At 36.8% G+C, this 22,180-nt stretch overlaps 4 protein-coding genes across 6 annotated transcripts; 2 read left to right on the plus strand and 2 right to left on the minus strand.

The window, feature by feature from the left end:
- On the plus strand, positions 3,461 to 11,674 carry LOC109720050 (probable ethylene response sensor 1). 2 transcript variants are annotated; one of them, XM_020246922.1, is made up of 6 exons: positions 3,461 to 3,631; positions 5,402 to 6,347; positions 8,178 to 8,546; positions 8,941 to 9,207; positions 10,758 to 10,885; positions 11,210 to 11,672. In XM_020246922.1, the coding sequence occupies exons 2-6, from the start codon at positions 5,442 to 5,444 to the stop codon at positions 11,475 to 11,477; spliced, it is 1,938 nt and encodes a 645-aa protein (XP_020102511.1). In that variant the 5' UTR covers positions 3,461 to 3,631; positions 5,402 to 5,441; the 3' UTR covers positions 11,478 to 11,672. The 2 variants fall into 2 exon arrangements, with proteins under 2 accessions (XP_020102511.1, XP_020102512.1); XM_020246923.1 differs by having other exon boundaries at positions 3,462 to 3,613; positions 11,210 to 11,674.
- On the plus strand, positions 12,445 to 15,552 carry LOC109720051 (60S ribosomal protein L19-3-like). Of its 2 annotated transcripts, none has more exons than XM_020246924.1 (5): positions 12,445 to 12,633; positions 14,061 to 14,183; positions 14,524 to 14,837; positions 15,081 to 15,124; positions 15,223 to 15,552. In XM_020246924.1, the coding sequence occupies exons 1-5, from the start codon at positions 12,522 to 12,524 to the stop codon at positions 15,245 to 15,247; spliced, it is 618 nt and encodes a 205-aa protein (XP_020102513.1). In that variant the 5' UTR covers positions 12,445 to 12,521; the 3' UTR covers positions 15,248 to 15,552. The 2 variants fall into 2 exon arrangements, with proteins under 2 accessions (XP_020102513.1, XP_020102514.1); XM_020246925.1 differs by lacking the exon at positions 12,445 to 12,633 and adding an exon at positions 12,704 to 13,332.
- On the minus strand, positions 16,781 to 17,323 carry LOC109720036 (RING-H2 finger protein ATL2-like). Its single transcript, XM_020246906.1, has one exon. The coding sequence runs from the start codon at positions 17,321 to 17,323 to the stop codon at positions 16,781 to 16,783; it is 543 nt and encodes a 180-aa protein (XP_020102495.1).
- On the minus strand, positions 19,365 to 21,038 carry LOC109720037. The gene is made up of 2 exons (XM_020246907.1): positions 20,612 to 21,038; positions 19,365 to 19,830 (listed from the first exon to the last, which is right to left on the minus strand). Exons 1-2 carry the CDS (start codon positions 21,036 to 21,038, stop codon positions 19,463 to 19,465), a joined length of 795 nt encoding a protein of 264 aa, XP_020102496.1. The 3' UTR covers positions 19,365 to 19,462.

Here is a 22,180-nt window from a genome sequence, read left to right on the forward strand (position 1 = left end):
ATATATATATAAATATATATATATATATATATATATATATATATATATACACACACACACACAGGCGCGACATCGACGCGATATTTTAATTATTGTATAATACACTATGATAATAATCTAATATTATCAGTGTCATATTAGTGTCGGTTTGTATTTAAGAGAAAAAATATAGAAACCAACAATAAAACCAACAATAAAAAGCCCCTTGAATAAGCTTCTCAAAAAAGGGAGAAAAAATCTCCATAATAATATTGGGAAATATATTCTAAACATTCAAGACAAAAATAATCATCTCTCTGAAACAAAAGGAAACTTTTCAAGAAGTTAGAACGAATTAAAAAAACATAAAATGTGCCAAAAATAAAAAAAAAAACCCAAAAATGCTTTCCTAAGCTCCAAGCGAACAACAAATTAAATGTGAAAAACGAAAAAAAAAACTACTGCTAGAAGTAGAGCTATAAGGAATCGAACCTTCTATTCTATTGCGCTCTCAATTCAACAGGTGGAAGGTCAATAACCCTACAAAATTTTATTGAAGTACATGCATTCAATTGTAGTTTTATTGGGAGATGAGGAGGAAACGGTTTTGGAAGATGAGGGGTGTTGGAGGTTGGGAGATGAGAGAGAATAGTTTTTGTTCAATTATATACATTCAATTGTGGTTTTATTGGGAGATGAGGAGGGAACGGTTTTAGAAGATGAGAGGTTTTGGAGGTTGGAAGATAAAAGGGAGGAGTTTTGAAAGAAGGAGGTAATGCCATGTCAGCAAGATATTGGGGATTCATAGATTAGTATAAATTGGGCCGCTCTTGATGTGTGGATATACTAAGTTTTTAAAATTATTTAATTTTAAATAGGCCAATTTGCATAAAAAATTTATAAATTTTGAGCTTTTACAAGACCGGGCCGTCTTTTTTTATTTTACAGATTCGGTCCGAATTTTCAACAAATTGACAAAAATACCCTAATTACTTTCTTTCTCTCCTTTTTCTCTCTCCGCTTATTTTCTCTCGTTCATTTTTTTTTTCTCGCCGAAGAAAGCAGCAGAGGCGGAGGTAGAGGCAGCGACGAAAACAACCCGCCTCGCCTCTCATCCTCATGCTCTCGCCCTCGCCCTTGCCCTCGTCCACGCACCCCCCACCTTCCTCGCCTTCGACCCCGCCGAGGCCGCACCGCGACTCTTGTTTTTTTTTTTTTTTTCCTCTCCGACTCTTCTCCACCGTTTTCGACGACGACGCATCTTCGCTGACGCCGACGCCGATACCGTGAAGGTCGCTGTAGCGCTGCAACCTCGGAGCGGACGGTTCTTAGCGGCGTCGTCGCAGGCGCCGTGATCGTTGGCAGAGAGGGGTGACAAAAAAAATTATAGAAGAAGTAAGAAAAAAAAATAAAGATAAAAAATTATAGGAAAAAAAAAGATGAAGTTGAAATTGTACCGTTAAAAAAATGTTGCACTATTATGGATATAAGTTGCACTACTTAAGATATAAACTACAGCTTTAAGATAAAAATTACACTCTTTGAAAGATATTTACACTGTTTTTCTTCTTATTGTACTCTTTCAGATATAAACTGTCTCTATTAAGAAAAAAGTTAAACTCTTTAAACGAAAATTATACTTTTTGAGAGATATGTATACTGTTTTTTTTTCTTGCACTCTTTGAGATGTAAAATACATTCCTTTAAGAGATATTTATACTGTTTCTTCTCTTGTTATATTATTTTTTCTCTTGTTGAACTATTTCTTCTCTTATTACATTGTTTCTTCTTTTAAATGGTGCAATTTAAGATAAGAAACAGTATAACAAGATGAGAAATAGTACAATAAGAGGAGAAACAATACAACAAGAAGAGAAACAGTATAAATATCTCTTAAAGGGCTGCAATTTACATATTAAAGAGTGCAACAAGACGAGAAATAGTGTAAATATCTCTCAAAGAGTGTAACTTTCGTTTAGGGTATGTTTAGTTGTCCGTAAGTGATCGAAGTGAAAAAAGTCACTATTCAAAAAGTGACTTTTATAAAAGTCACTTTTGAGTTTAAGTGTTTGGTTTCAAAAAAGTAAAAGAAAAAAAAATATGGCTTTTATGATTTCTATTGTTTGGTTCTATATAAGAAAATGAAAAAAAAAAAATCTTAGATGTGTAGTCTTTTTTTTTTTTTTTTTTTTTTTTTTTAAGATGTGTTGGTTTTTTTGTTAAAATATGGTGATTTTTTTTAAAAAATTTTTGTAGATGGTATGGAAGAAGATTTTTGGATACGGTTCCTAAGTTGTGTGGAGTAGGCGGCCCACTTTCGACGACTTCGGAATTTTTTTTTTCGAAGTCAAAAAAGTGGATTTTAGTTATAATCCACTTTATCGGTTCACTTTTCAAAAGTCACTTACATATTTACTTTTATAATCCAAACAATCGAAATAATCCTACTTTTTCAAAATACCACTTTTATTGTTTCACTTACAGGCAACCAAACACGCCCTTAAGGAGTGTAACTTTCATCTTAATGGATACTCTTTACATCTGAAAGAGTGCAATAAGAGAAAAAAAATGTAAATATCTTCTAAAGAGTGTAATTTTTATTTAAAGAGTGTAATTTTTATCTTAAAGCTGCAGTTTATATTTTAAGTAGTGCAACGTATATCCATAATAGTGCAACGTTCTTTTAAAATAGTGCAATTTTATTTTAAAGGTGCAATTTCATCTGTATCTTTATTTTTTAATAATTTTTTATCTTTATTTTTTTTCTTGTTTCTTCTATAATTTTTTTTTTGTCATCCGTCTCTGCCAACGGCCACGGCGCCGGCGACGACGCCGCTAAGGACCCCACGCTTCGAGACTGCAGCGCCGCAGCGACCTCCACGGTATCAGCGTCGGCGAAGATGCGTCGTCGTCGGATGCGCCAGAGGAGGAGGGAGAGGTAGAGGACGAGAAGGGCAGGGAAGGGCGAGAGAGGCGTCGTCGTCGGAGACGGTAGACTAGAGTCGGAGAGGAAACAAAAAAGAGTCGCGGCGCGGCCTTGGCGGGGTGGGAGGCTAGGAAGGTGGGGGGTGCGAGGGCGAGGGCATGAGAGTGAGAGGCTAGACGGGCCGTTTCCAGTGGAGGCAGAGGAAAAAAATAATGAACTTGAGAAAAAAAAAAGAGAAAGAGGAGAGAGAAAAAATAATAAAGGTATTTTAGTTAATTTGCTGAAAATTCAGTTTGAATCTTATCAAATTGAAAAAAGTAGCCCACTTTTATAAAAGCGCAAAACTAGTGGATTTTTTATGCAAATTAGCCTTTTAAATACGTAACTATTTTAGAAAACCGAATTTTGTGCCGAGCGAGAACAAATTATGCGGTTCGGTTCATGGATGAACGCATGGATCAGGTCCGCGCAACAATTTCCCCACTTTTTTTTTTGTTTTTGGTAATACGCCGCGATAAACTCGCCAAAAAGCTTCCCCAGTGCTGTAGCTGCAAAGCGCTCTCTCTCTCTCTCTCTCTCTCTCTCTCTCTCTCTACTCTTTCCCTTTCCAACTCTCTCTCTCTCTAAGTGGACTCCGTGGAGATCGAGCCGACGAAAACCATGACGCCATGGGCGAGCTCCTCCTCTGCGGCGATCTCCGATCCCCAAGTAGCTTCTCTCTTTAGAGTGAGAATCTCTCACTTCGATCCTCTAATTGCTTCTTTATCGGTCGATTCTCTTGTTTAATCGCTCGTAGTTTTTTATTTTAGTGTATTTAGCTCGGTGGAGATTGCTTATGAGCTTAGATCTGATCTTCTGTGGTTTTTTTTTTTTGTGGATTTTTTGGTGATTATTTAGTGGATTTAGGGCTTTTTCTTCTGGTGTAAGAATCGGAGGGGACGATTTCGGTGGAGTAGAGACGATTCGATGTTTGGGATGTTCACTGATCGGTTCTAGGGTTTCGGGCATTTAATTCGAGCTTAGTTTGTCGATTGGGTTCTTTGAAATTGGAAAAAATTGGGTTAACCAATGCGTGTTTGTAGTTAATTTGCTAAAAGGGTACCTATTTTTTTTTATGGTATACTTGTGATCTTGCGAAATAGGATAATCTAATCTTAATAAGCTCAAACTGGGAAAAGGGTTAGGTGGAGGATGGGGTGCCCAGAAGCAGAAGCGCTGCTGAAGCTTTTGACCTGTGCTTTGGAAGCCAAAATGAGCTTTGTGATTTGTAGGAAAAAGCTGTTAGCCTTTAGCTGTAAATTGCGACAAGTTTACCAAATTGAGTAACATTGTTCAAGTTCACTTAGGAGCTAATGATGGAGGAAGGGATTATGAAATGGAGAAATAAGATGCAAAAGTGCTCGGATGGGAGTTGGATGGCCTGATGTAGGAATTAACGAGAGATTTTGATCGAAAAAAACCCATAATCTCATTGGCCTCCAAATAGATATCGTACATTTTTGTCGTAGGTTACTCTTTTTTATTTCTTTCAATTTTATTTTTTCTCCGGAATAGGTGGTGTTTCCTTTGAGCTTGACTTGTCCCAAGGCCGTCGTCTGGTTTGATAATAGTACTGAGGGCTGGAAAAGAAATTATGTCAGGAATTACGGTTTCTTGAATTGGCATGAATGCTGAGATGAGGACCATTCCAATGATTTGCCTGATAGATGCTTCAAGAAACTATGTACCAAGGCGCTACCATTAAAAATCCGAAACCTGTTGCAGTTTATATGTATGATTAAGAATATGGAAGGCATAGCTTCTTCTTGAGTTGTTTGGTCAGTATTTAGGGACTCACTGGAAGAGTAGATTTGAGATCTTGTTATTGGTATTTTATGAACTCCTAATCATTTTTATGTTTAGGGTCTAACAATTGCTAAAAGTTTTGAGTACTAGGAAATTGATTAGCTTTATTGCATTCCATCAAATTGCAAATCTTTTGTTTTTCTACATTATAAGATATTAGGGTTTGTCTTTCTACATTATAAGATTTTAGGTTCCCACACCCACCTCTAGGGTGTTGGAGTGCCCATGCCCTATACTTTATGTTATTTTTGTGATCCTCTATGCCTTAAATGTTTGAGTGACCTACCCCTTTCCCTCGCAAGTTCTAAGCCGGTAGGACGCCTTAAGGAGTAAGTACTAACACATCTATTCGGAAAAAGGATAAACACAATGTAGTTGTGATTGCTCAGTTTGTGATTGGAAGAAGTCATAATGAAGAAACAATTTTGTTTTTGGACGGCAATATGAGCATGGTATTTGTCTGGAGATCTTTGGGAAATTATTTCTTCTTGCTAATTTTTCTTCACACTGTCTTTCAACTACAACTGTATTTTCCTTGCTTTGGTCTCTTCTTTATAATCTCATGAAAGTAGTTCAGCTAAATAAAGTTCATTTATTTGCTTGGTGCCGACTCTTCTTTGTGTGTATGTGTGTGTGTGTGTGCGCGCGCAGGAATGTAGAAATAAGTTTTTTCCTCTGTAATTACTGCTAAATGGAGGCTTGTGACTGCATAGAGCCACAATGGCCAGCGGATGAGCTCCTTATCAAATATCAATACATATCGGACTTCTTCATAGCCCTCGCTTACTTCTCTATACCACTCGAACTGATTTACTTTGTGAAGAAGTCGGCCTTTTTTCCATACAGATGGGTTTTGATTCAGTTCGGTGCATTTATAGTTCTTTGTGGAGCTACTCACTTAATAAACTTGTGGACTTTCACTCCCCACTCGAAAATGCTAGCCATGGTTATGACAGTAGCAAAAGTTTCAACCGCTGTTGTTTCCTGCGCAACTGCTTTAATGCTTGTTCACATAATTCCTGATTTGTTGAGTGTGAAAACAAGAGAGCTGTTTTTAAAAAATAAGGCCGAAGAACTTGATAGAGAGATGGGCCTTATACGAACTCAAGAAGAAACAGGAAGACATGTTCGAATGCTTACTCACGAAATCCGAAGTACATTAGATAGACATACAATCTTGATGACAACCCTTGTTGAACTGGGGAGAACTTTGGGTCTTGAGGAATGTGCTTTATGGATGCCTTCAAGAAGTGGTTTGAGTCTTCAACTTTCTCATACTCTACGCCACCAAGTACCAGTGGGGTCCACAATTCCTATTAATTTACCTGTGGTTAATCAGGTGTTTAGTAGCAATTGCGCGATTATAATTCCCCATACATCGCCACTGGCAAGGATAAGGCCTTTAGTGGGGAGGTATGTTCCACCGGAGGTGGCAGCGGTGCGGGTCCCTCTGTTGCATCTATCGAATTTTCAAATAAATGACTGGCCTGAGTTCTCAGCGAAGAGTTATGCAATTATGGTTCTAATGCTCCCGTCGGATAGTGCGAGGAAATGGCATGTCCATGAATTGGAGCTGGTCGAGGTCGTGGCTGACCAGGTAAATAACCTTTTTCTTTGGTGCTTCTTCTACAAGATCTTTGTTGGCTTATAATGTATATCAAATTGTTTATAGTTCTTGAGGCAAAATTTGTGTTCATTGTTCAAACTGCATTATATACCTCTGCTCTGTTTAAATGGTTTCAGTACTTGGTGATTTCCATGATTTATGCAGCATCACATGCATTACAGTGTGATGCTTCAATGTGGAAAGATTTGGAACAATGTTACCAACTTACCATGTCGCATACAGAAACACGGAGAAACAATTTATTTGGAACAATGTTACCATGTCGCATACAGAAACACGGAGAAACAATTTATATGTCAAATAGACACATAAGACAAACGTAAATTAATTTCTGTAATTTGTTTTGTCAATATATAAAAGATACATTTCAATGTGGATGCTGGATTTTTCCAAAGAAATTAAACAGCATAAATGCATAATCCTCATCGAGGTGCCTTTTTTGTCTATACACATTCTTGCTGAAGGACATAGTCAATTGTATGAAAGCAATATTAATATTATTATACTGTTAGAGGAGTTCAAAGTAACATAATTTTACATGGAAATTTTTGTCTGTTTAACAGAGAAATTCAACAGGACTAACTTTGCAAGTAAATGCAATCAATACAATCCAATTGTAATAATATATACCTTATATATAAAAAGCGTACGATGAATTTACTGAGTTGCCCTTATTTCATATGTTGACACATCGGCATTTACCTTTTTGCCCCCGCTAAACCAGCAGTTCACCTCATTCAGTCCTCTCTCGCCGCCCTGCCCCCGCCCCANGCCCTGCACCTACCCCCCCACAAACACCCACTCCTTCCTCTCCCTCCCTGCAAAGCCCATGCAACAATGTGGGCCCAATAAATTAGATTAGGCAATCAACAATAAGAATTTGGTTTAATCTTGATTACTATAAATAATTGAATTTAGATTAATCAATCAACAGCAAGAAAATTTGATTTAAATTCGATCACTAGAAATAATAGAATACTATGATATGTATAATATAAAAATTAAATAATAAAAAGATTAAGATTAAATCACCATTTAGTAATTTCACTTAAAATTTACACAGGAAATAAAATTCTTAAATAATTCAATTAAGTAAATTAGACAAATAAAAATGTTTTGAGCCCTGCTTAGCTATGAACCATTTTGACTAGGCCCTTTAACTAAAATTTTCTTAATTTCCATTTTTCTAATCCTAGTTCTGATTTTATATTTGTGAAGAAGTGATAAAAGATTCTAAATTTGATAGAATCACTAGTAAAGTTCTCAATTTAAGTGATTGAAATTATTTGAATAAAAAATTAAAAATTAAGAACTTTTTAATTATTATATTGAAAATCTTACTATCTGCCGCGAAGCGCAAGGCTTTCTGCTAGTTCAAAAATAAAAGTGAAAATAAAACTGTGCTGCAAGGTTGAGGAGCTTAGTGCAATTTACTCTCCAATCCTAATACAGTCTTAATGCTGCTCTAGGTCAGCACACTCTAAAGATGACGATGATGTGGTATCTCATTAAATTGTTTATTGATGGGGGTAATCATTGTGCTGAACAAAATTTTGGTTTGATGTTTTTGAAATTAAATCATGAGAATGTATTTGCAATTGGTGTCAAACTTCATTCATTCACCAATAAATCAATCATTCTGCATCCATAAGCTATGGATTTCTAACCTATGTAGCTTCCATATCACTATGTATTTGCTTGCATAGATTTAATTTCTCTCAAAGCAGATAGTTTTATTCATGTTAATCTGAAATACTCATATTTATATTATTCTTGGGTCGATGATTTAATTTTTTTCAGGTAGCAGTTGCACTTTCACATGCTGCTATTCTAGAAGAGTCTAGGCGGGCCCAGGAATTGCTTTTGGAGCAGAATGTTGCCCTAGATTTAGCTCGGCAGGAGGCAGAAATGGCCATTCGGGCCCGCAATGATTTTCTGGCTGTCATGAATCATGAGATGCGGACACCGATGAATGCGATCATAGCTCTTGCATCCCTACTTTTAGAATCTGAACTAACTCCCGAGCAGCGTTTGATGGTGGAGGCCGTATTGAAGAGCAGCAATCTGTTAGCAACGCTCATCAATGATGTTCTAGATCTTTCTAAGCTTGAAGATGGAAGCTTCGTGTTAGAGACCAGTGCATTCAATCTTCATGCTGTATTTAGAGAGGTCTGAGTTTTATTTTTTATTTATTTATTTTTTAAGTAACCTTAGATAAAAATGTAAGGGCTGACTCTCCACCATGGGTCGTTCTGTCATTTTCTGGATTTCAAGCTCTGAATTCGCGTGTTGCTTGGTCCAGAAAATTCTGCCAGAATTTAATGGTCTTTCTATCCTTTTTTAGCAGAAAGAGTCAAGTTCTGGCTGAACATGGTGGAATTTTCTGAAATTAAACAACACTTTAATTTATAACTTCAAAAAAAAAAAAAAACCTGCTAAAATTCGGGGACCTATTTCCTGTTTTTGGGGGGAAGGCGGTGGGTGTGATTTTTGCAGTTATACTTTGTACGTAAGTTCATCTTTAAGTTTCTTACCAGATAATTTTCCTTTTTTGGCATCGAAGGTAATGAATTTCATCAAACCAGTTGCTGCTGTGAAGAAACTATCAGTGTCAGCGACGTTGGTACCAGATTTGCCATTGTGCGCCATCGGCGATGAAAAGCGGCTCATGCAAACTATTTTGAATATTTGTGGTAATGCTGTTAAGTTTACAAAGGAGGGTCAAATTACAATTACAGCTTCTGTTGTGAAGCCGGACTATGTAGGAGACTTCAGATCACCAGACTTTTATCCAGCTGCCAGTGATAGGCACTTCTATTTGAGAGTTCAGGTACATATATTGAACCATAATGATGTGCTTTCACCCCTCAAATTTCTTTGAGATATTTACATCTATACCATGCAAAAATCTGAATATTAATGTATCCCTTTTAAAACACTTGATTTCTTATGAATGTCCCTTTTCACTTAACATTGTACCCTCTTTAAAAACTTTTCCTAATAGAGAACAAAATGTGGATTTGGTGACCCCCTTAGGGCGCGTTTGGTTCAAGTTTATACAATATTACATGGTATTTCGATATATCCAGGTATTTTGGATTTTTAAAAGAGATTACTACTTATGCTGTATTAGCGCGTTTGGTTTAATACAGTAATGTACTGCTGGATTGCAGTAGTTATAATATTAATTTGTTTGGTTCTATTTATAAAATTCAGTAATCTAGATAATAAAGTATAGTCTATTCCAAAATTGTCCTTAACCATATTTTGTAAACTTTTTTTTTTACTGTTTACAAATAATATTTTTTTACTAAAATTTATTTTAAATAATTAATTTTTTAAAATTTAAAATTTAAAATTTAAATATTAAATTTGAACAAAAATATAAATATAATATTTTAATTTAAAATATAAATATGAAATTTATAAATTTAAAATCCAAAATATAAATATAAATATAAAATTAAAAATTAAAAATCTAATTTTAAAATTCAGAAATTAAAATACAAATTTGAAATTTGAAATTTAACATTTAAAATTTGAAAATTAAAATTTAAAAATTTGAATTTGAAATTTAGAATTTAGAATTTGAAATCTAAAATCTAAATTTTTAAACTTCAAATTTTAAATTTTTTAAATTTAAAATTTGAAATTTTAGATTTTAAATTTCAAATTCTAAATTTAAAATCTAACATTTAAATTCAAATTTAAAATTTAAAATTTAAATTTGAAGTTTAAAAATTTAAATTTAAAATTTAAAATTTAAAAGTTGACAATTCAAAATTTTAAATTAAATTTTTTAAAATGATATATTGAAAGGATTTCGGGAGTTAGAAGGGTAAAATTGTCATTTTACATAATAGGTAGTATTACCGGTTTTTAGTAATGCAAGATACATGACCCCCCTCTCGTTAATATTTTCGGTGCAATCCTGTTCGAGTTGTAATGCTATATTAACGACTAGATAACATAGCGAATAAATCAAACACAGTAATTCTGACAGGATTGTCTGCAATCCTGCCAGGATAACTCGACCCAAACGCACCCTTAGGGTATTCTTGTGAAAAGATACAATTTTTAGGGGCTATATTTGAAAATTCAGATTTTTTTTTTTTCATGGGTGCATAAAATAAATGATTGTGCAGAGATACATATGTAGAGGCCGTAAATATTTGTTTGTTGATAATCTTCTGGAGTCAGAAGTGGAAGCTTTTCTAATTCTTACAGAATCAAACCAAATTAATATGCTGGGTTGAATGGAAAAAGAAAAAAAAAAATCTCAGATAAGATGGATTAGATTAATTCATAACTGCGTCTACATTTCAACACACATTTTGCTGTTACTGCTGCCTGTATAAGGAGGTACCTTTGGTGTCGCAGGTTAAGGATACTGGTTGTGGAATTAGTCCTCAGGATATACCTCACGTCTTTACTAAATTTGCACAAGCTCAAACTGGAGGAAGCCGAGGTTATAGCGGCAGTGGTCTAGGGCTTGCCATTTGCAAGAGGTACAATCTAATACAAATGTGTGCGGTTTTTTCTTGCTGGAAAATTATTTTTCTGGGTATAGTCGCTTTTGTTATATTCCACAGTAATAGAAGGGCCAACTTAAAGTTGTCTCTAAACATTGACAACCATTCCAATTATGCCCTCATAATTTGAATATAATAGTACTCCATGAACTTTGTCCCTGATTTTGATTTTTAACTGTCGGAACGGGATTGAAATCAGGGGCAAACCAGCGACTATAAAGGAAACCTTAAATTAAAAGTATCTTGATCATAATTAGATTCTTCATTTACTAAATTACTGCTCTAATATCTTTTTATCAGATTTGTGACTCTAATGGAAGGGCACATATGGCTCGAAAGTGAAGGTATCGGCAAGGGTTGTACGGCTACATTTGTAGTAAAACTCGGGATTTGTGATACTCCCAATCTATATCAGCAGCAGCAGGAGCAGCAGCAGCTGCAGCAGCAAATGATGCCTGCTGCTTGGCCGAGAGGTCACAGAGAAGCTGATTTTCCCGGTCCAAAAGCACATCCTCAAGACGAGAAAGCGCTTCTCCCTTTAAAACCCCTGTATCAAAGGAGCATATGAGGTATATTCGTGGACGAGTTATCGGCATTGTGGATTACTAATTATGAACTCTTTTCGTAGTCTTAAGTGCCAATTTTGTTGTCTATTGTTGTTGCACGACATGTTTTACCGAGATGTAAAGTAATGTTCAGTTGTAGTTTGTGCAGCATTTTATGGTACTAAATTATTCAGTGATATTTTCTGCTTCTTCTTCTTTTTTTTTTCTTTTTTTTTTTCCATTCTTTATTAGATACCACATGCATGCATTTAGATGGAACTTATTGCTTATCTTTTGAAATATCTGGATTTTTTTGATGTCTCGTGCAGTGTAAAGTGCAATCTTTTCTTTTCTTTTCTTTTTTTAAAAAAATGGTTTCAACCTGCTTATAGGCTTGGCATTCAAAGAACCCCTAAAACAATCTTAAGTGAAATAGTTTAAAAAAAAAATGATGTTAACAGCTTCTCTTTTGATACGGACAAAGTAATTTGCTACTAAAGCTTTTAAGTAATGACCATTATTTACTATTTCCTTAGGTAAAATTAAAATTTTCATCTGTTAATAATAAAACATTCTAGTGCCAATTTACTGAAAAATAATCTTCAATTGAAGTTTAGTGATCTTTTTTTTTTTTTTTATAATAAAAAAACAATAACAGATTAGTGTAATTTCAAAATTATTTCCCATTCACAAAAGCAAAGGTACGGTGTGAATCTCTTGACATCTCGGACGGCTATGATCTGCATAAGATGCTTCTTTACCGTGTGATCTTAATTAACTTCAATATATTCTTTTAAAGAAAGTTAAATTTTTATTTTTAATTAATAAAATAATAAATAAATAAAGCTTGGTTGACCAAATGGGCCCAGCCCATCAAACTTGGGCCGCACGTAGAACCCGAAGTTGACGAAGTGCGAAGGAGAAACCCTAGCCGCACAAATCGAAACCCTAATCCCCCCCCCTGCCCTATAAATACCTCTCCTCCTCTCTCCGCTTCATTTCCCCTCGCTGAAACACCATTAGCTTCTCCTCCTCCTCCGGAGCAAGAGGACAAGGCCGCTGCCGCCATGGTTTCCCTGAAGCTCCAGAAGCGGCTCGCTGCGAGCGTGCTCAACTGCGGCAAGGGCAAGGTGTGGCTCGACCCCAATGAGGTCAGCGAGATCTCCATGGCTAACTCCCGTAAAGCCCTCTCTCTCTCTCTCTCTCTCTCTCTCTCTCTCTCTCTCTCTCTCTCGATCTAGGGTTTTAGTTAGGGCTTGATCGTTTGGGTTTTGATTTGTGATGATGATTTGGTGTCGTTCGGTATTGGATCTACTCGTTGTGGTGTTGTATTCGTGCTCATTCTCGTGTAACATGTGGGTAAGTACGTAGACTTTGGGGTTTTGGGCTATTTAGTGATTGAGATGGTCGCTATTGATTTAGGTTTACTGAGATCTTCCTTAAAGCTGGTTTAGCTTGTTAAAATTGATGTGTCACGCTGGCAATGTGATTATCTGCAGTTTATGGTGAATTGTGGTTCATCTGAATCCATGGTTACATCTTACTCTAGAATTAGGTTTCGGATATAAAGCAGTGTTCTTTGTTTTAAACAGTGTACATGCCTCCATGGATAATATTCGATAGGCGATGTATTTGAATGTAGCGTTGTTCTTTGTGTCCTGTTATATTGCTTCATTTAATTACATTTTCTGATGGGATTCGACCAAACATAAACTAGAAGAATAAAAGTTCAGGATATTTTGGTTGGTCGAAACCTTTTTTGTGGCAAATGCATGGTTTAGCAGGTCCGTTGAACAGCCGAAATAAATTCGCATGTCCGGCATTTGAGAGAGGATGTCAGTTACTCAGCAGCTGAAACGGGACTTGCGATGACTGAAGGTCAACTTAAAATTTTTGAATTGCACCGAACCATAAATGTTGGGTGCATGATAGTGTGCATCAGCGCTTTTACGCGCTATGTTATATAGTTTAGAGAATTTGATAATTGGAAGCAGGATAAGTGTGTATCGGTGCTATGCCTGTTCATGCATTTCTAGCCGAAAGTGTTTCCTGCTATAGAAATATTGGGGAAAGTGGGCAGTTGGGTTGCACGCTAATTGTATGGCTATCTCAACAATCATTTTCCTCACATGCATTCTATTCTATAAGAAATACAAAAGTTTTAATTTTATGTCCTTTTATTTGTTTCTGGAACTTTGCTTGCTTTACTGCTGGTAACAAATCCTCTCTTTGTGTGCAGAATCCTTTAGGCTAGATAATTTTGCCTGTACTTGGTCCTCTTGCTTGATTAGGGCCAGTTTAGTAGTTAATGAGCATTTTTATGTAATGTCTTTTAAGGGTTTCGGTACTCTCTATGTATCATTGCTCTATGCATAATTGTTTTGTTGAGTTAAATTGTCCTGGAGTACTAAATGAATTTATTGACAACCCAACCACCTAGAATAGGTTTCCTTGTGTGGATTTTGTTCTCTCTTCATCCTCGGGCAAAGATCTACGCATGCACTTGCTAATTTTCTCTGGCATGCACGCTAATATTACAAGCCGCCCTTGTGTGGGAGAATATGTTTTAGTGCTTATCAAATTGCCGTATTTTTTTTGAATTTCAGGCCAAAACATAAGGAAGTTGGTGAAGGATGGATTCGTCATCAAGAAACCCATGAAGATCCATTCGCGATCTCGCGCACGTCGGGCAATGGAAGCCAAGAGGAAGGGGCGACATTCCGGATATGGTATGGTTGTGCCTTGAAATCTATGCTGTAATTTAGCAATAGGGCCTTCGGATACTTATACATGTAAAATCGTTTTTTCTATATATACCCCTACAAAACCTGAATTTGAAATATATACCCCTCGAGAGTATGGTTCCTTTCGTAGATATTCTTTTTGCTAGCAGGGAAGTTATCCAATTCATGGCAGACCTTAGTTTTCTATTAGAACTGTTTCTTGAATAGGGGCATCCTCAAGAATGAGGGTGATATATGTAACAGATTATGTTTTGTAGGGCATGCATAATGATCTCTTTAAATTCATTTGTTCTTCTTAATTTGACTATTTTTTATCATTTTGTAGGTAAACGCAGGGGTACGAGGGAGGCTAGGCTTCCTACTAAGATCCTTTGGATGAGGAGAATGAGAGTTCTTAGACGTCTTCTGCGCAAGTACCGGGAAGCGAAGAAGATTGATAAGCACCTCTACCATGAGCTCTACATGAAGGTAAAGGGTAATGTGTACAAGAACAAGAGGGTGCTCATGGAGAGTATCCACAAGTCGAAGGCCGAGAAGGCGAGAGAGAAGACTATCTCTGATCAGTTTGAGGCCAAGCGGGCGAAGAGCAAGGCGAGCAGAGAGAGGAAGATTGCTAGGAGAGAGGAGCGGTTAGCTCAGGTATGACAGAGAGTTCTTTGTCATGTTTTTGTTTATTATAAGCACTTGTTTCACTTGGTGGATATCTAGATATTTTGGTGAACTTTTGGTTTGTACTTAATCTATCTCATCGAGTTAAAGGAGGAGTTGTGGTCATTTGCTGATATGATGAATGATGATTTAGATAGTAGTTTTTGGGAACTAGATTCACAGCCTTATTCTGTTAACGATCTCTTATTGTGCTGGTCCTTTCTCCACTAACAGGGTCCAGGGGAGCGAGCAACGCCGGCTACGACCACCCAAGCAGAGTAAGTAATATTTCATTTTTCATTTTTAAACCAGTTTTCCTCCTCGCCTATTCTGCGATCCTGAGTTATCTCAATGTTCTTCCCTCTCTCTGATACAGGGCACCTAAGAAGGGAAAGAATTGAGAAAAAAACGCTTTCGATCGCCACAAGTGGTCCGCTGATCATTATATCAGCCGGATATCCTCTTTTTTTCTTTTTTTTGTTTTGTGTTTCATCTTCTTGTTAGTCTATGCGGTGTCTTCTAACTCAACTTATCCAATTACTGATACTTGTTCTTTCTCTAGTTTTTCCGCGAGTGAGTTGGAGTTTCTGAAATTTTTTTTGCTAGTGAGCTGTCTCTTGCTTCTTGCTTGTTGATATTGAAGTGATATAGTATGTTATCTAAATTCAGGCATCAGTTACACTTGCGAAGCGAGCACCATTTCTAAGACACGAGAAAAAAGAATTTAAAATATTTCTACTTATTCTGGTGATCCTACTTTTGTGCACTTTGATAGCCAATTTGATTAACCAAAATGTCTAAGTTTCACCTGAATATCGCCATCGTTGGTAAATAATTTAGTAGACGTAAGCAAGTACATAAATGCGAATAATTCCATTCTTTATGTAAACTCATACAATCATCTATCTAAGTTTTAGGGCATGTCTGGTTCACAATGAGAAATCGGAATCCCAATGAAAAAGCGGAATAGATACCAGAATAATAATTAGAATCAATATGTTTAGTTCAGAATAATAATTAGGATCAATATGTTTAGTTTAGAATAATAATAATAATGGGGATCGATATGGTTGTTTTCTACTTTCAATATTTAAAATTTTTTTATTATTGAAAAATAATTAAAATTAAAATATAAAATATAAAATATAAAAATAATTTAAAATTTAATTGTTTCTCAAAATATAAAATTAAATTTATAATTTAAATTCAAATTAAAAGTTAAATATTAAAAATTTACATAACAATAGTGAAATGATAAGTCAAAATTTTAAATGTAACTTTAAAAATTATAATTTAAATTTGAGTGGACAATTCAAAATATAAAATTAAAATTTGATTTGGTTCAAATTCAAGCTTTCAATTAAATTTAAATTTAAATTTATAGATCAAATTCAAAATACTTGATTGGATATATATTTTATTTTAATTTCTAAATTAAAATCTAAAATTAAAAAAATAATTTCTAAATTTATATTTATATTTTAATTGAAAACTAAAAGTCAAAAAATTAAATTAAATTTTAAATAAAATTGTACACTATAACTGAGATATTTTCGTAAAATATATTTTTTCTGTGGGGAACTCTAAATTTAACCTTCAATCCAACTGAGGAGGCGGGATTGAAAAAATGAGCAATTCAGGGATTTTCATTTACTTAAACACCCACCAACAAATTCACCCGTTCCAGTTTCAGTTCCTTAGTTTGCAAATTTAACTGGTTCAAGCGTACGCTTTGCGTTAATTGTTAAAAGCCCAACCCAAACATACATTAGCCGTAGTCACAGATGTGGAAAATTTGTAGTTTCTAAATTTTTCGTAGAAAGTAACGGGCAATAAATTTTAAAAAATAATAATAATAAGATCATACTATCACAAGATGAGGCAAGCATTCCTATCATATGTACACACACAGCTGATGAACACAAACTCGGAACTCATCCATCCAACTCCAACGTCAAACCTTCCTGATCTGAACACCCGTCGGCTTCCGCGGCCGCCACTGCGGCGACGGCAGCGCGACAGAGCGGGCATGCGCCTCCGAGCTGCAGCCACATGTCGACGCACTCGGCATGGAACCTGTGGTTGCACCGCGGCAGCACCTGGCCGATCTCCCCGTCCTGGAAACCCGCAAGGCAGACTGCACAGTCGACGGCTCCTTCGACGCCATTTGCAGCAGAACGGTGCACGAAAACAGGCAACGGAGATAGCTCGAGGCGACTGCTGCTTCTCGGAGTAGAGGAGGGGGGCGAGGATTCTGCCGAGGAGGAGGAAGGAGGGGCAGAACTGTCGGCGTCGTTTTCGATCCTCTTCGGCGAGAAGAAGCGTCGGAACAAGAAGTAGGAGAGGAGGAGGATGAGGAGCACGTTGAGGGCCACCGCGACGGCCGTGACGGCCGCACCGTGCAGTGCCCAATGCGCGGCGCCGCTCTCGGGCAGTGCCCCAGGATGATCACCTTGTGATAGAATCCTCCTTGGCATGGTCTTCTACCTCTTTTGCTATTTGATGAGAGAGAGAGATCCAAAGGATATATATATATACACACACTACTATGCTATCGGAAGCATAGAAGATTTGATGCTTTTTATTTTTTGACCCTTAAATCAAGAATTGTACGGTTAGGATAATTGTTGTCCTCCCTAGGGTTGAATATTACTTCTAGGGCTGAGTGGTCCCTACAGAGTAATAGTATTAGTTTAAATAATTAAAGGGACTAATCTAAGGGTCAATAGCATAGTAGCTTTACAATATATATAGGGAGAGAGAGAGAGAGAGAGTAGGGCTACTATACTCTTATGAGTATAGAGCCCTTCGTACTCATAAGTTGTTTTCGATATTGGGGTTTTCGAATCGACGATCCACACCGTTAAACATGATCTAGAGTATTTGAAACTTCTAGAAAATAAATTTCGTAATTTTTCGAAATCATTATAAAGTCCATCAAGCGGGTATAAAATGAACGGTTAAAATCGAACGACATCCTAAAAATGGATGATTGGATCCTTCAATTTAAGATTGGAGTTGTTGATCTTTATTTAGGTAGTGAATAGAATTTTTTATTAAACATTTAACCTATTCCGATTCTTTTTCACCGTTAAACTAGCAAATATCTCATACTGGCCGTTAAAAATTGTCAATTTTATGAGCTTTTGATCGTAAGGTAAATGATATCAAAAAATTATAAAATTTGATTTCTAGAAGTTTTAAATACTCTTGATAATATTTAACGGTATGGATTGTCGATTCGGAAGCTCTATCATCGAAAACAACTTATGAGTACGAAGGCGATCGCACTCATAAAAGTATAGTAGCCGGACTCTATATATATATATATATATAGAGAGAGAGAGAGAGAGAGAGAGAGAGAGAGAGAGAGAGAGAGAGTAGGGCTAAGCACTTGTGTTCTTAACTTTCTAACCATCTATCAATTTTGATGGACGGTTAGAATAAGAGAGAAAAGAAAAATTGGAGAAAAATTAGGTGTCTTAATTTTTCTTTTTTTTTAATTTCTTCTCAAATTTCTTCTCTCTCATTTTAGCTACCGACAAAATTGATGAATGATTAGTAAGTTAGAAGTACAAAAGCCGTAGTACAATAGCCCTGCAATATATATACTATATTCATAATAGTCTAGTAGCCGCACTCATATATAGGTTAGGACTATTATACTTTTATGAGTGTAAAACTCTTTGTACTTATAAGTTTTCGGCTGTTGGATGAAGTAATGTGCGGTTAGGATGATAGTGATTTCCGGTTAAGATAATAGTGGTCCTGTAGGGTTGAGTGGGTGGTTGGTTGAATAGTATGATCTAACAGATAGAAATTGTTAAAGAGAAAGATCTAAGGGCTGAAAATTTATGATTAAAAAAAGCCTATACTTATAAGCACCCGTTTGGTTCAGAGTTAAGCGGCGGAATAATCGCTTAATTCTGAAGTTATTCCCAAACACCCAATTTGGAGGGTGGAGTTAGCTAACCCCATTCCAAATGGGTTATCCCGGAGTAGCCCATTGTTAACCCCACCCCACCCTACCCCACTTACTTTAACCAAACAAAATACTATTTTACTCACTATCCTTCTTATCTCATCTACTTCAACCAAACACTATTTTACTTATACCTGGATTTAACTCAATTCTCAACCAAACACAAAATTATTCTAACCCCACCTTAATCCTGAATTTAATTTTATTCCTGAAGTAACAAGTTTTTACTTAACTCCGAACCAAACGGTTAAATCATCTATCAAATCATCAATCAGACAATTGATAGGATTCGACATGAAAATACATGTATCAACTATTACAATGATAATGCATACATATAATTAACCGTCCCTAACGCAAGTAACAAAGAACTTGATAATAAATATCAAGATTATAAATTTAAATTCTAATTGATTTATATTTTCAGCTAAATTTATTTCTAAATGAGATAAACGAACCGAATAACATACCATCTATCTCTCAAAAAAAATAATGCATACATATACCTTAAATCATCAATCAGACGATTGATGGGATTCAACATAAAAATATTGACTTTCAGACATAGGATATAAGATTTACGTCCACTTTCAAAATACAGTAATAGAATTCAAAAGATGAAAGAAAAGAAAAGTTATGCAGAGATTGCGGTCGCTGCCATCCCCCTCCTGCTCAGCACCCTCACGAGGGCCCGCGAATGCGGCCACGCGGGGTTCCCCCTCTCCGCTGCCGCCCTGAACATCCTCTCAGCCCGCCCGAGGGCGTCGTCGATGGTCTCGTCCGCCATCACCCCTCTCCCCTCGCCTCCGGGACCGTTCGACGCTGCCTGCGTTATCGGCTTCCGCGTGTCCGCCACCTCCACCCCCGACAACGGCGACGGCTTGTGGGATTTGTAGTACTCCCTCAGCTCCGCCACCGCCGCTTCCTCCTCTTCTTTCCCTCCTCCTCCCGCTCGGCCGTGTCTCAGTGCCGTGCCATCCACCCCCACGCCAGAGGCTTCAGCTGCACAGATAGACTTTTCACATGATATCAGAGTAAGAGATTGCAAGCACTAATATTACTACTATTAAAGTAAGAGATTGCGAGCACTAATATTATTATTAAAAATACCAACCATTCCTAGAGCAAGTAGCAAAGGACTTGGTGGTTGGTACCCGAGACCCAAATTCGAATCCTAGTTGATTCACATTTCTAACTAAGTTTATTTCTAAATAAAATAAACGAACCGGGTATCTCTCAAAAAAAAAATATATATTACTATTAAAAATAGTTTTGAGTAATTGGTAAGTAATAATACAAATTTTAAGAATACATTTAGAAAAAGATATGTAGACACTAGCTAATTAAATATTTAATTAGCTCTTAAAAAAACAAAATACAGAATATTAAAATATGTTTATTTTAGTATCTTAAGTTCTAAAAAAAATAAATTTTTGTAGCACTAAACGGTCAAATCAAAGCACATCATTTTTCCAAATTTTCATCTTTATGTAAGAATCGTAAAAATATATATTTTCCTTACACCCTCTTTCCATTTGATATTAATATTTAGCTACATATGTCACGTAAATTATATATATTTATATATATATATAATAAGATAACCTTTCTTTTTCAAAAGGCAAAAAAAAAAAATGAAGCTTGTAAACTTAATATGAAAAACTTGTACAACTATTGTAAATAAAATATTTATATTTAAAAATTTCTGCTATTTAAGTACCGTATATTTTAAAATTTATATTCAGCATCAGAAATAGTAAAATACAAATTCTACGTGAAATACGTGCAGTTATAAAGGCAGCGGAGTGATAGGACCCACATCTCTGCCACCGCCGCCGCGTCTGTTGCAGTGAGGGCGCACCGGGCGGCGGCACCTCGCGGGACTCGAGCTTGGGCAGCGGCGTGAATGGCGGCGGGATCTTGGCGGTTTCACCCTTTAGGGGTGGCAGTGTCGCTTGGGCAACTGCTTCTTTGTCGTTCTTGTTCTTGTCATGATTAGTTAGCTTTTGTTCAGCTCCGGAGAATTTGGGGGCCCGCTTAGGATAGTCGTCCTCGGGCGGGTCCCCGCTGTGCACCTCGGGGTCGCCTGCCCCCGCGGCGTCGCCGGTGGTGGTGTTGATGGCACGTGCGAGGAGGAGAGGGGAGCACGTGCGAGTGGCGGGGAGGAGGCGGAGGGAGCGGAGGAGCGGCGGTGCTGCTACGAAGTGCATGGGTTATGACTCGTGTGTGGAAGTGTGTTGATTGGGCGGGTGGATTTATAATGCGAAAAAAAAAAAAAAAGGGACACGTGGTGGTGTGAGAGGTAGCCAGAGTGTGCGGGGGAAAAGCTACACGTGCGCAGAGTACTCGTACGTTCTTAGAGGCGTTAATGTGGCACCACCGCTTTGGACGAGAGGAAATATTTCCTGCACTTGGTTTACCACATCAGCAGTGGACCAGCTTGTGTGAAGTTATTCTGTGCATGATTTAACTCCGTACAAATATGTCACGTCGAGTGGGATTAAAAGAGTCTAAATAGGGTGCAATATATGATATATAATTGCACATTAAAATAACACTTTAAAATTATTTTTTTGGTTAAAAAAATAAAAAAAAAACTTGTTCGAACTGTTAACTATTTTGATTCGGCTATCCGTCCTCTCTAAAATTTAATTTTTAATATTAAAAATTTTAATTTATTTGATTTAAATCATTTGGTGGCTATTCGGACACGAAATTCAAACTAGGTACTCACTTTAATAAATTTATAGTTAAATAAATTGTATAAAAATGTACTACTAAATCCGTAAATATAAATATAGTATTCAAATTTTGAAGTCAAAAACTAACTAACTGGCCCGAGTGGCACGGCCTAAGCGGGCCGTGCCAGGCGGGACCATGGGCCTCTCATCGTCCCAGCATGGTCTGGACCTGTTTCGGTCTGCTCAGTACTAGGCCGTCTGGCCCAAAGAGAGGGCCCAACACGGCCTTGAAGATCAGACCGGGCCGACACAGGTGCTACAGCACCTGAGCTGTGCTGCAGCCCAGCCCTAGGCCATCGCCAGGCCGGACACCCCTGGGCGTGCCGAACTATTTCTCCTATTTTTTCTTTTTCCATTTTTTTAATATTATTTATAAAAAATTTACCACTAAATAAATAAATGTTAAGTAACTTGTGAGGAAATTTGTTCCTAGGCTATACCAGACTAGCACGGCCCATATATTTTTCGAGCCAAACTGAGTCATTAGGCGGGCCAGGCAAGGCACAAAATTTATCTAACACGGCCCACATTATTCTGTACCAAACGGGAAAGGCCACCTTTTTCCAGATAAGGCCCAGCATGATCCTGGGTAAATTGTTCTAACACGGCCC

Source organism: Ananas comosus, linkage group 14 (assembly GCF_001540865.1).
Source record: "Ananas comosus cultivar F153 linkage group 14, ASM154086v1, whole genome shotgun sequence".
Taxonomy (NCBI): domain Eukaryota; kingdom Viridiplantae; phylum Streptophyta; class Magnoliopsida; order Poales; family Bromeliaceae; genus Ananas; species Ananas comosus.

Excerpts from the sequence above, each read along its gene's own strand:
- LOC109720050 (XM_020246922.1), top strand. The coding sequence starts at position 5,442 with ATGGAGGCTTGTGACTGCATAGAGCCACAATGGCCAGCGGATGAGCTC. Across the intron at positions 9,208-10,757 it reads ACTTCTATTTGAGAGTTCAG|GTTAAGGATACTGGTTGTGG; the intron begins GTACATATATTG and ends TTGGTGTCGCAG. Across the intron at positions 10,886-11,209 it reads GGGCTTGCCATTTGCAAGAG|ATTTGTGACTCTAATGGAAG; the intron begins GTACAATCTAAT and ends TCTTTTTATCAG.
- LOC109720051 (XM_020246924.1), top strand. The coding sequence starts at position 12,522 with ATGGTTTCCCTGAAGCTCCAGAAGCGGCTCGCTGCGAGCGTGCTCAAC. Across the intron at positions 14,184-14,523 it reads GGGGCGACATTCCGGATATG|GTAAACGCAGGGGTACGAGG; the intron begins GTATGGTTGTGC and ends ATCATTTTGTAG. Across the intron at positions 15,125-15,222 it reads GCTACGACCACCCAAGCAGA|GGCACCTAAGAAGGGAAAGA; the intron begins GTAAGTAATATT and ends TCTCTGATACAG.
- LOC109720036 (XM_020246906.1), bottom strand. The coding sequence starts at position 17,323 with ATGCCAAGGAGGATTCTATCACAAGGTGATCATCCTGGGGCACTGCCC.
- LOC109720037 (XM_020246907.1), bottom strand. The coding sequence starts at position 21,038 with ATGCACTTCGTAGCAGCACCGCCGCTCCTCCGCTCCCTCCGCCTCCTC. Across the intron at positions 19,831-20,611 it reads CGCTGCCTTTATAACTGCAC|CTGAAGCCTCTGGCGTGGGG; the intron begins GTATTTCACGTA and ends CTATCTGTGCAG.